Source organism: Carcharhinus amblyrhynchos, chromosome 15 (assembly GCF_965287045.1).
Source record: "Carcharhinus amblyrhynchos chromosome 15, sCarAmb.v2.hapA, whole genome shotgun sequence".
Taxonomy (NCBI): Eukaryota; Metazoa; Chordata; class Chondrichthyes; order Carcharhiniformes; family Carcharhinidae; genus Carcharhinus; species Carcharhinus amblyrhynchos.
Window position 1 is genome coordinate 38089732 of NC_137338.1, and position 12805 is coordinate 38102536.

At 42.8% G+C, this 12805-nt stretch overlaps 1 protein-coding gene across 10 annotated transcripts in view; it reads left to right on the forward strand.

The window, feature by feature from the left end:
- The first annotated feature begins 379 nt into the window (after positions 1 to 379).
- The window catches only part of caska (calcium/calmodulin-dependent serine protein kinase a), a 417836-nt gene continuing 405410 nt past the window's right edge, over positions 380 to 12805 (forward strand). For all 10 annotated transcript variants that reach the window (XM_080203831.1, XM_080203835.1, XM_080203832.1 and 7 more), the window contains exon 1: positions 380 to 999. In XM_080203831.1, the coding sequence (XP_080059957.1) occupies positions 941 to 999 (59 nt within the window). In that variant the 5' untranslated portion in view covers positions 380 to 940. The remainder of the gene's footprint in view (positions 1000 to 12805) is intronic.

Sequence of the window (12805 nt, forward strand, 5' to 3'; positions counted from 1 at the left end):
ACCACAACATGCAACACAATTCAGAACTTCAAATATACAGCCAAACCCAGATTTCCCATTATATGGAAGGGCACGGTGTCTTTCCATCGGGTTTAAAAAAACCGACTAACCGTTGACAAGTTACCAGCTAAAAACCAAGTGCGCGCGCTCTGCGCCGGTGCTGAAGGCTTCCCCGTCGGCGCACGCGCAACGCCGAGACGCGAAGGAAGGCTGAGGCGCCTGCGTAGTGCGGACTCGCCATCCCGGCCAGCTCGGCGCGTGCGCAGTGTGTGCTCGCCGCCTGGCCAGCTTGGCGCGTGCGCAGTGTGCCGGCCTCCCGGCCAGCTTGGCGCGTGCGCGGTGTGCCCGCCTCCCGGCCAGCTCGGCGCTGACGCAGCCAAAGTGCGGGCAGCAGGAGCAGCGGCCGTTGATTGGTGGCTTCAGCTCCGACTAACCGCCGCCGCCTGAAAGCGAAGCGGCGCACCGACGGGGGACGGGCCGACATCAACAGCAACACTGCAGCGCTGGGAGAAGTGCTAATATGGTTTGAAGAACGTTGGCTTGTGATATATTTGAAAAAAAAGACATTCGTTTAATTGCGAATAATAGTCGGGATTCGGCCTGGTTTTTTTTCGGGGAGCAGCTACATCCCGAGAGGAGAATCCTTGGTGGATTATCGGTTTTTTTTTAAAAGCCAGTGAGAAAGAGAAGGTGGGGTCGCCAGAAGGAGAACAGCGCCGAGCGGAGCCCGGCAGCTTGCTTTACCCGGCTGCTTCACTATCAATCAGTCTTCTCGTTTCACTGGCGCTGTCTGGAAAATTGCATTGTTTTTCTTTTCATTGTGTGTTGAATTCCTTAACTGATCTACACGAGAAGGCGTTTTATTGATTTCCCCGATTGGAGAGTTTTTTCCCCCTACTTTGAAATTCCATTCTCAAAATTCTGATTTTAATTATCGACTATGGCCGACGACGACGTCCTGTTTGAAGATGTATACGAGCTGTGTGAAGTGATTGGCAAGTAAGTGTGTTTTATATCTGTATATTCAAGTAGAAAATAAAACTGCAGTCAGAATGTGATGTCTTACGGTTGTGGTTTCATTCGTGGATTTACAGGACAGGCCCTCCCTGTTTCCATTGGATTACAGGATAAGGCCGAGACAGGATTTATTTAGATTTTTTTCCCTAATCACTGAAATAATTCTGGAACTGAATTTAAACGAATACATTTTAAAAATCAAAGCTGTGTGTTCGGAAACAAATCGATATTCAGCTTCCACCTTTTTAATATAAAAGTGGTATAACCGGTTGTGGACATTTATTTACTCTTTAATAAATGAACTGAAATTGAAATATCGACACCGTTGCTATGGCTGTAGTCTTTTACATCTGAATGATCCAGTCCCACCTTTTGAAGGAGCATCAGGCATTTATCTTCCCAGGAAGTAGTGAGTAGCTTCGGTTTCCCTCAAAACCCAGAAATTAGCAAGCACTCTTGTCACCTGCATTAATGTGCTATGTTACAATTCGATTCAGAGAGCTTATTGTTGTTAGCGTTGTACGGGATGGTTCATTTTCTTCAACCAAATTCAAGATGCATTTTCGTTGTAAGGACAGAAAAAGGCTCCGGTGAAGTAGTCATTCCAATCGTGATTTCTCTATTGCATAGACAGAACATCAGATTTTCATTGTTCATTTAAAATGTTTATCCATGTTGACTTCTTTCTTGCCGGTTGGGTCATGCTGCTATACTCTCGATTATGCTATAATAGCACAGTGTAGGATGTGAAATATGCATGTTTATTATCATAATGCTTATTTTTGTGCCTCACTTATCTTTACGTTTGTTTAGAAACTTCTTGAGAAATATTTACTCTTAATTATATCCAAATGGTAGAATTGTTTTCTGTTTTCCTTGGCCTTGTCCGAGAGATGCAAAATGTTTTCATTGCTGTTATGTAATCAGAATAGTAGCGGTGGTGGATGTTTTCAAAAGTCTATAATTGAAAGTGCATTATCAAATGCGATGTTTCTTTAGATGTTATCTTGGAAAAAACTCAATCTTTATCACAGGCTTTTATTTCTATGTAGTTCAAGGGATATCATTGTTGCTTCTGAAGTTTCTCTTCCAAACAAATTGTTCTGAAGGTTCTCAATGTAGTCTCTAAAACCTGAAAGGTCCAAGCCATCATATGAAAGTTTTTTTTAAAAAAAACTGTTGTTCTGTATGTTTTATATAATTTAAACAATAACTTGAGTTCAGCTTTTATTGTTTGCAATTCATTCTGTAATTTCATCTGCAGTCTTCCAATATTTAATTTTTTATGGCACATGTAGCAAAACCCTATTTTGATTTTTGTTTGCAGTTCTGGAAAAGTGTCTGATATGACTTAAGATATTGTTGTGTGTGAATAGTTGAGGGGGTACCATCATAGATATGATGTAAGAATTTTGATATGGTCATGTCTCAACAAGAAGCAGTGATAACTGGAATATTTTTGAAGCTGTGTTCTTGTGAAATTACATGACCATAATTTAGAAATATACAATAAAAATCTATGAGCACATTCCTTTTGATTTGACAATCAGGATCATATTTCCTTCCTTCATAATTTAACACACTTCTTTTCAATGGCTACGTGGTACTGAGTGGAACTCTACTCAGTATTACAACACCTAATAATATAGGTAGGGAAATGGGAAGGATTGTTAAAATTCTCAACTTTTTGTTCAAGTCTCACCATGGTCTTTTCCCTATTGCTGGAACCTCCTTTGGTCTCCAGCCTTCAGAAATGTGTTATAAAAACTTTGTCCTTTTGTGCTTCTTCTCACATCCCACAATTGGTGACCGTACCTTCAGCCACCTGAGTCCTGAAACTCCCTCTATGGCATCTCCAACATAGCAGGTCACCTCTGCTAACCTGTTTGTTGCCACAATCATGTTCCTGTAACATGCCTTGTAAAGCTTTGCCATGTTAAAATTGCTTTTTGACAGAGTGATTTTTATTTTTTAAAAAAATGACTTTTCAAACCTTCAGGAGTTTGAGCTTTGAAATATTTTCCATGCTGTTTGACAAAAGTGCATAGAAAATGTTGTCAAATGAATTAACCAGAATTGTCTTTTGGTCAAGCTGCAGCAGCAAAGCCTCTGAAATCTTTCAAGAGGGTGTTAGATTCTGGGATATGGGGAACTCAAGGCTGGCAAAGAGAGACAACGTGGGTGGTTTGAAAGGTCTTCTTTGCGCAAACTCATTCTTACTTGATGTTTTCAAGTTTCCTTTGCACTTTCATTTTGTTCAGGCTGTTCCCCTTCCTTTTGGGGAGCTGCTCCCTTTACTTTATCCTGATTTAATTTGAGTTTGTTTATTTGGTTTGACCTTAAAAGAAGCCAACTATAATTTCAGAGTTTGGATTTTTTTAAAGCGTGCATTTTGTCGTAAAACCAGAAAATATGGAGAATACAGACAGAATGGTGGAAAGGGAAGCAGAGTTAATTTTGCAGGTCAATGACCTTTCATCAGAACTGGAAAAAGTTAGAAATGTTGTCATTTTGTTGAACTGGATTTTCATTTTCTTCATTGTAGATGATTTGCTTTTGTGAAAACAAAAACAACTTGTTGGCTACTGCACTATTAATACATCAGATAAAATGACATCTAAAATGATGCATTAATTTTTTTTATTAACTTTGAGCTCGACCACAGATTGGTTTGATACCTTTGACAGCAATCTGTGATGCTAAATTCTAGTTACTCCTTCTGAAATGTATTCTAACTTGCATTTTCACCCCAGCAAACAACCAACAGTACCCCCCCCCCCATCTTTGTTAAAAGATTAATCATAATGCTGTTGAACTTTGGAAATTTGTAACGAGCATACATTTTACTAACTTGCATGGATTTAAATTCCAGATATAGGCTGGAAAATAAATTCATCAGAGGAGGACCAGCATAGGTAAAAGAACAGCTACCAATAGTGGAATGAAGGAAGTCGAGAGATAGTCGATTATAGGTCAATGAGCATAGAGTGATGGATCAGTGAGATTTGTGCAAGATAGTCATTTGGAATGCTGGGGTAGAAGATCAGCTTTCAGCTTGTTGAATAGTAGAGCAAGCTTAATGAGCCAAATGCCTAATTCTTGCACCAATTTCAGTAAAAATGGGCAGCACATTTTTGGCTCACATATTGATGGAGGATGGGAGGTTGACCAGGAGATCACTGGTTATTGAGTTTGGAGGCAACAAAGGTATGGAAATTGATGAGGTGGGCTATGGCACAGGTATGCATATGGGTGATCTTTGTGATCATAGAAGTAGAAATCATAGAAACCCTACTGTGCAGAAGTAGGCCATTTGGCCTATGGATGATTCTGTAATAACCTGCTTTCTGCTCAGTTAGGGTTGCGCCTGGCCTATCCAAATGTGGACAAAGAGAGCTGACCTCAAGTGGTGACATGAGAGTAATTGTCCATGACAGTGAGGCAGCATTTGACCAAGTAAAGAATCAAGGAGTCCTAGCAAAACTGTAACCAGTGGGAAAAGCTTTCCACTGGTTAGAGTCTACCATGGAAGGAGGTGTTTGAGGGTAAATCATGTGATCTACTGAGATCCATTAAAGATGCCAAAAGACAGTTAACGGACCAAGCTAGTGTCTCAGGCTAGCCACATGGGCATTTGCCATGTCTGCAAGACGTAACAGACTACAAAATGAAGACATGTAAAATTGCTGGCACCAATGCACCCCTCCCAAATGAGCTCAACGTGTTCTTTGCCCATTTTGAGCAAGAGGTCAGCAAGAGCATGCTCTCCACCCTGGAAGCCTCAGACGAACCTGTATCTGAGGTCAACGTAGCAGACTTCAGAGCAACCTTCTCAAAAGCCAACCCACAGAAAGCGACTGGCCCAGATAGGATACCTGGACGAGCACTCAAATTTGTGCGGACCAGCTGGCAAGAGTATTTGCAGACATCTTCAACCTCTCTTTACACCAATCTGAGGTCCCTATCTACTTCAAGAAGATAATCACCATCCCGGTACCAAAGAAAAGCCAGGCCATGTGACTTAATGACTATCCTTCGGTGGCTCTGATATAAGAAATAAGAACATAAGAAATAGGAGCAGGAGTAGGCCATCTAGCCCTTCGAGCCTGCCCCGCCATTCAATAAGATCATGGCTGATCTGTTGTGGCTCAGTTCCACTTTCCTGCCCTCTCCCCATAACCCTTAATCCCTTCTCTTATCAAGAACCCATCAACCCGCTTCTTAAAAATATCTAGCGAGGCAGCCTCCACCACTTCAACGGGCAGAGAATTCCAGAGATTCACCACCCTTTGAGTGAAGAAGTTCCTCCTCAACTCCGTTCTAAACCGCCTCCCCTTTATCTTGAGGCTGTGCCCCCTAGTCCTACTGTCTTTTTTGAGCGGGAAGAGTCTCTCCACCTCTATCCTATCCATCCCATTCATCATCTTATACGTCTCAATGAGATCTCCCCTCATTCTTCTAAACTCTAATGAGTACAAGCCTAGTTTATTCAGCCTCTCCTCATAGCTCAATCCCCTCAACTCCGGTATCAGCCTAGTAAACCTCCTCTGCACTCCCTCCAGGGCCAAAATATCCTTGCGCAGGTGCGGCGCCCAAAACTGCACACAGTACTCCAGCTGCGGCCTCACCAATGCCCTATACAGCTGCAGCAAGACCTCCCTACTTTTATATTCAATCCCCCTCGCTATGAAGGCCAGCATCCCATTCGCCTTCCTGACCACCTGCTGCACCTGCAAGCTGGGTTTTTGCGACTCATGCACAAGGACCCCGAGGTCCCTCTGCACCATCATTATCCATTAGCCATCATTATGAAGCGCTTCAAAAGGTTAGTCATGGCATGAATCAGTTCTGGCCTCCCAGATTGCCTGGATTCACTACAGTTCGCCTATTGCTGCAACAGGTCCATAGCAGACACCATCTCCCTGGCCCAACACTCAACCCTGGAGCACCTAGATAACAAAAACAACTATTTCAGACTCATTTATTGACTACAGCTCAGCCTTCAATTCCATTATCCGTACAAAACTCCTGTTCAAACTCTGTGGCCTGGGGCTCAGCTTCCCCTTCTGTGACTGGATCCTAGACTTCTTAACCCATAGACTGCAATCATTAAAGATAGGCAACAACATCTCCATGATCATCCTCAACACCAGTGCCCCGCAAGGCTGTATTCTCATCTCCTTATACACCATGACTGTGGCCAAATTTCCCTCCAACTCGATTTTCAAGTCTGCTGTTGACACCATTGTAGTGGGTTGGATCTCAAACAATGACGAGTCAGAGTACACAAAAGAGCAAGGGAGAATCTGCTGAACTGGGGTGATGACAATCTCCCTCAATGTCAACAAAATGAAAGGGATAGTCACTGACTTCAGGAAGTGAAGTGGAGGACATGCCCCTGTCTACATCAATGGGGACAAAGTAGAAATGGCCAAGAACTTCAAGTTTTTAGGTGTCCAGATTACCAAAAATGTGTCCTGGTCCCTCCATGCTGACACTATAGTTAAGCCCACCAACACCTCTACTTTCTCAGGTAGCTCAGAAAATTTGGCATGTCAGCTATGACTCTCACCAACTTTTACTGATGCACCATAGAAAGCATTTTTCTTGGTTGTCTCTCAGCTTGGAATAGCTCCTGCTCTATATAAGACCGCAAGAAACTACAAAGGGTCGTGAATGAAGCCAGTCAGTCATGCAAACTAGCTTTCCATCCGTTGACACTGCCTATGCTTCTCGCGGCCTCGGAAAAGAAGCCAGTATTATCAAGGACCCCAAGCATCTCGGACATACTTTCTTTCATCAGGAAAAAGATACAAAAATCTGAAGACGTACCAACTGTCTCAGGAGCAGCTTCTTTCCTGCTGCCATCAGACACTTGAATGGACCTACCTTGCATTAAGTTGATCTTTTTGCTATGACTGTAATACTATTCTGCACACTCTCCTTTCCTCCTGTATGCTTTGTTTGTATAGCACATAAGGAACAATACTCGTCACTGTCAATACATATGACAAATCAAATCAAAAGCTCCGTTCCAGGAATCTCTGGAGAAGTTCCTCAAAGTTAGTGTCCAAGGCCTTGACCATCTTCATCTGTCTCATCGATGACTTTCCCTCTATCAGGAAGATGCTTGGACAATATCTTCCACAGCCCTGACTGCTACCATCCAGAAGGGCAAGGGAAGCAGGTACATAGGAACACCACCACCTGGAGGTTGCCCTCCAAGCCATTGTCTATCCTAACTTGAAAGTATCTTGCCTTCCCTTCACTGTGGCTGGATCAAAATCCTGGAACTTCCTCCCTAACAGCACTGTGGATGCACTTGCCCCACAGGGGTTGTAGTGGTTCAAGAAGTCAGGTCACTCTCATCTTTTCAAGAGCAATTGGGATGGGCAATAAATGCCCTTAAACGAATGAAATGTCAGAAATGGGGATGCTCATCGATGAGAATATTTAGGACTAATTGCAACTCCTTGGATGCTGAACCCATTGGTGCCCTTTTGCAGCAAGATCTGGACAACACTCAGGCTTGGGCTAATAAATGGCAAATAACATTCGCACCACGGAAGTGCCAAGCAGTGAACATCTCCCCATGACATTCAATTGCATTACCACTGGTGAGTTCCTTACTATCACCATCCTAGTCATTACCATTGAAGAGAAATTGAGTTGGATCACCCATGTAAATACTGGCTACGAGAACAGGCCAGAGGCTGGGAATGTGTGTGGAGAGTAACTCCCCAAAGCTTGTCCTCCACTTACGTGCACAAGATGGAAACGTGATGGAATAATCTCCACTTGCCACGATGAGTGCAGCTTCAACAACACTTGAGAAGCTCTATATTATCCAAGACAGACAAAGCAGTTCTCTTGGCACTCCCTTCATCCTCTCCACCACTGACACACATTGGTAGCAGTGTGTACCATTTGCAAGGTGCTGTGCAGCAACTCGCCCAGATTCCTTCGACAGTATATTCCAGACCCACAACCTGTACTACCTAGAGGACAAGCATTAGATGCATGGGAACGTCAAGTTTCATTTTCAATATTGTTCTTTCATTGTCTCTGGATAAGAATCCTAGAACTCCCTTTCTAACAGTGATCTATGGGTGTATCTGCACCACACCAGCGACAGTAGTTTAAGAAGCTGGCCCACCGCCACCATCTCGAGGGAAATTAGGGATGGCAAATAAATACCGATCTAGCCAGTGATACACAGATGCTGTGAAAGAAAAAATGATACGGAATTTGAAACCTGGCGCAGGGTCAAAGAGGTTGCTGAATTTGTAAATAATGGATCAACTTGTGATGGCGGGGGAGTGAGTTGGAATATGTGGCAAGGAGATGGTATCACTGGTGAGGTTTGGACCTTGTGTTGGCAATAGGACAGTGTTTAACTAGAGAATATTCTCTCGGTATGGACTCATCATTTAGGAGTGAGATGAGGAGAAATTAAGGGTTGTAAATCTTTGGAATTCTCTAACCTAGTGAATTATGGATGTTCTGTTGTTTATGTTTAAAGCTAGGGTAGATGGATTTTTGGTCTGAGGGATATGGGGAGCGGACAGGAAAATGGAGTTAAAATCCAAGCTTCTCCATGATTTTGTTGAATGGCAGATTGTCGAGCCTGCTCTGTGGTCTACTCCTTGTTTTTTTTGAGGAAATATATCTCATTTAGGTTTGGATGTCCCAACAAACAGGCTGACGAGGGTAGGTAGGGATAGAGTATCATCTGTATTTATTTGCAAGCTGATCATGTGCTTTTGGATAATGCTGCCAGAAGATAGCATGTAGATGAGGAGGGGGGGAGATAGAGTTGGGTGGGGACTTTGGAGATCTGAGGTACAAGGAGAAATCATTACTAGGTAGGCTCTGCAGAGATATCATGGCATATGGCAAGTCAAATAATCGATAGTGAGGAGTGTGAAAGAGCAGTTGTAAATGGCTTAGCAGAAAGAAGAGGAAGTGGAGTTGGCAGGTAGGAGAAGGATAGGGCTGATCAAGGAGAAGTTAATTAATCAGTAGTTGAGACTCAGCGTAGAATAATGATGTGAGCTGGCAAATTTGAGGGGCTGATGATGAACAAGGGAAGTGTTTGTGCTAGAACAGTAACATTTAGAGGAGAGGTAGAGTTTGAAATCACCAAGCGTAACAATGCTCGTTGCAGAGGGAGAATAATTAAATAAGAAACTTGGAGGATTTTAAAAGATGGGGCTAGAGAGTGGAACAAAATGAGATGCCAAAGGGAGGAGAAATACCAGAATATTGGTGGTAAGAGGCTTGGTACTAAAGCTTGAACTTCCCACTTATAGAGAAGTACCGTCCTTGCCACTTGGAGCAGTTGAAACAGATATCATTGGTGCAATCAAGGGCAGACTTTTATATGTGGGAGCAGGGAAGAGAGAGATTAGCTTCTTGTGGGAAAATCTACGGCAGAGCAGTGGGAGAGTTTTCAAAAAGGAAATGGAGAGTGTACAGGCCCAACATGTTCTCTTTAGAATGAAATGTCAGAGCAACAAACACAGAACCCTGGATGTCTAGGAATATTCAGGACTGGATAAGAAAGGAGAGGCTTTGAGCAGGGACAAAGGGAGCAAATCAGCAGAGGCCTCTGGAGTATAGGAATTCCGGGGTGGGGTGCATAACGTAAGAAAGCAATTAGTGGAGCAGTGTAATTTGGCATGAGAAAGCAGTGGTAGGTAAAATTCGCGAGAATCCTAAAACATTCTATTCTAGGTACAGAATTCGGGGAGTAGATCTGTAAAGTTCATGAACAGTATGATGTGGGAGTGAGGAGCTACTGGAAGTTTTGGCAGGCTTAAAAGTGGACATATCGCCAGATCTGAATGAATTATGTCAAGATGCTGTAGGAGACAAAGGAGAAAATTACAGGGGCTTTGACCCAAATTTTCAATTCTTCTGGCCAAAGGGAAGGTGCCAGCGAATTGGAGGACTGCTAAGGGTGGCAGAGATAAACCAAGGAATTGCAGGCCAATGAGTCTCACATCATTGATAGGGCAACGATTGAAGACAATTCTGAAGGAGAGAATTAATCTCCACTTGGCGAGGCAAGCTTTGATTGGAGATAGTTAGCATGGCTTTGTCAAAGGGAGGGCATGCCTAACAAACTAGGATGAATTTTTCATGAAGGTGATATGTCAGTGAGGTTAGTGCAGTTGATCTAGTTTATATGGATCTCTACAAAGCCTTTGACAAGGTCTCATAAGAACATAAGAAATAGGAGCAGGAGTAGGCCAACTAGCCCTTTGAGCCTGCCCCGCCATTCAATAAGATCATGGCTGACCTGTCGTGGCTCAGTTCCACATTCCTGCCCCCTCCCCATAACCCTTAATCCCCTCTCTTATCAAAAACCCATCAACCCGCGTCTTAAAAATATTTAGCGAGGTAGCCTCCACCACTTCAACAGGCAGAGAATTCCAGAGATTCACCACCCTTTGAGTGAAGAAGTTCTTCCTCAACTCCGTTCTAAACTGCCCCCCCTTTATCTTGAGGCTGTGCCCCCTAGTCCTACTATCCTTTCTGAGCGGGAAGAGTCTCTCCACCTCTATCCTATCCATCCCATTCATCATCTTATACGTCTCAATGAGATCTCCCCTCATTCTTCTAAACTCTAACGAGTACAAGCCTAATTTATTCAGCCTTTCCTCATAGCTCAACCCCCTCAACTCCGGCATCAGCCTAGTAAACCTCCTCTGCACTCCCTCCAAGGCCAAAATATCCTTGCGTAAGTACGGCGCCCAAAACTGCACGCAGTACTCCAGCTGCGGCCTCACCAATGCCCTATACAGCCGCAGCAAGACCTCCCTACTTTTATATTCAATCCCCCTCGCTATGAAGGCCAGCATCCCTTTCGCCTTCCTGACCACTTGCTGCACCTGCAAGCTGGGTTTTTGCGACTCATGCACAAGGACCCCGAGGTCCCTCTGCACCGTCGCCTGCTGCAGCTTTTCTCCCATTAGAGACTGATAAAGAAGGTAAAGTGCTTGGGATCCAGGGTAACTTAGCAAGTTAGATCCAAAACTGGCTTAGTGGTAGGAAACAATGGTGGTAGAAGGCTGGTTGTGTGGCGGAGGGCCTGTGTCCGGTGGCATATCACAAGGATCAGTGCCAGGTCCCTTGCTAAATTGTTAAAGTTATAGGAACTTGATAGACGCACGGAGGCTATTTCATCCATTGAAGCTATGCTAGTTCTAGCCTCATGTCAGGGCAAACCACAGCAATACAGTTGCCTCCTTTTATTTTTTCTGTATAATTATCAGAATCCATCTTCAATACAGAGATTGATCTGATTTCAGTGGTGACGTAAAACTTATATTTTAATAACATTCCACGTAAAAAGTTCTTCTAAACAGAGTTTTTATTCTTCAGTTAGTAATTAAACCTGGTTATTCATTTACTGACCAGTGATTCACTACTTACCCTGCGAAATAAGTTCAAGTTTTGAATGAATTTCACCCCCCTTCAAATATTTCTGCGCTAATAAAACTCTTACATTCCAAATCTCTCTATATCCACTAATTCTTGATATCGTATGTTCCACCTTCTTCCTCCACGCCATTGAGAATTTTACTATTTGGGATATATATCCATTATCTTTTTTCCAAAACGTATCACTTCACAGCTATCTGCATTTACTGCTTATCTTCCCACTCCTATTTGTTTGACCTGCAATTTCCTGCATTCTTCATCACCATTTTCTGTGCTGTCTAATTTGATTATAACTATTTTATCTATGCCCATGCCTCCATCTTATTTGTGTATGAGAAATGACAGAACCTAACATTGATTTATCTTTCCAATCCAAGAATGTAATTTTTCCTGTCATTTGCTTCTGTTAATCTGGCATCCTTTATCCAGGTTATTATTTTGGATTTAGAATCTTAAATTTTGTAAGAAGTCTTTGTTATATGGTAGTTTAGCAAATACCTTTTGAATATTCAAATGTACCACACTTGCTGCTTTTCATAAATCACACCACAAGGTCAGTAATTATGGTTAGGAATTGTCCATCCCTGCATTGTTTTTTTTTGCTGTTCTTATGCTTTTTCTCATTTCTTTCACTTTTTTTTTGCTTAACGACTCTTCCTCCTTTTCTCTGCACTTCGCTATCTTGCTTTTACTGTTTCTGACCTTTGTAATTCTTGCTTCTGTTTGCCCTCTGTGTGTATCTTCCATTCTTTTCTCATGCCTCAGGCTTGTTACTTCAGTGACTTATTCAATTGTTAGCTTTTACCTTTTCACTAGATCAGAACTGGAGGAGTTTACAGAATGACATGGCCTATTTTGCCAAAGGCCAGTCTGGCCATTGGTCATTAAAAATCCTGTTGAATTTTATCTGCTCTCCCTATGGTGTGCTTGCAGAGGAATGTTTTTTAGAACACAAGAACTAGGAGTAGGCGATCTGGCCTGTCGAGCCTGCTCCACCATTCAATAAGATCATGGCTGACCTTTTTGTGGGCTCAGCTCCACTTACCACACATTCACCATAACCCTTAATTCCTTTACCGTTCAAAAAGCTATTTTTGCCTTAAAAACATTCAATTCATTGGGCAGGGAATTCTACAGCTTCACAACCCTTTGGGTGAAGAAGTTCCTTTTCAACTCAGTCCTAAATTTGCTTCCCCTAATTTTGAGGCTATGCCCCGTAGTTCTAGTTTCACTGCCAGAGGAAACAATCTGCCTGCTTCTATCTCACCTATTCCCTTCATAATCTTGTGTTTCTATAAGGTCCCTTCTCTTTCTTCTAAGTTCCAATAAGTATAGCCCT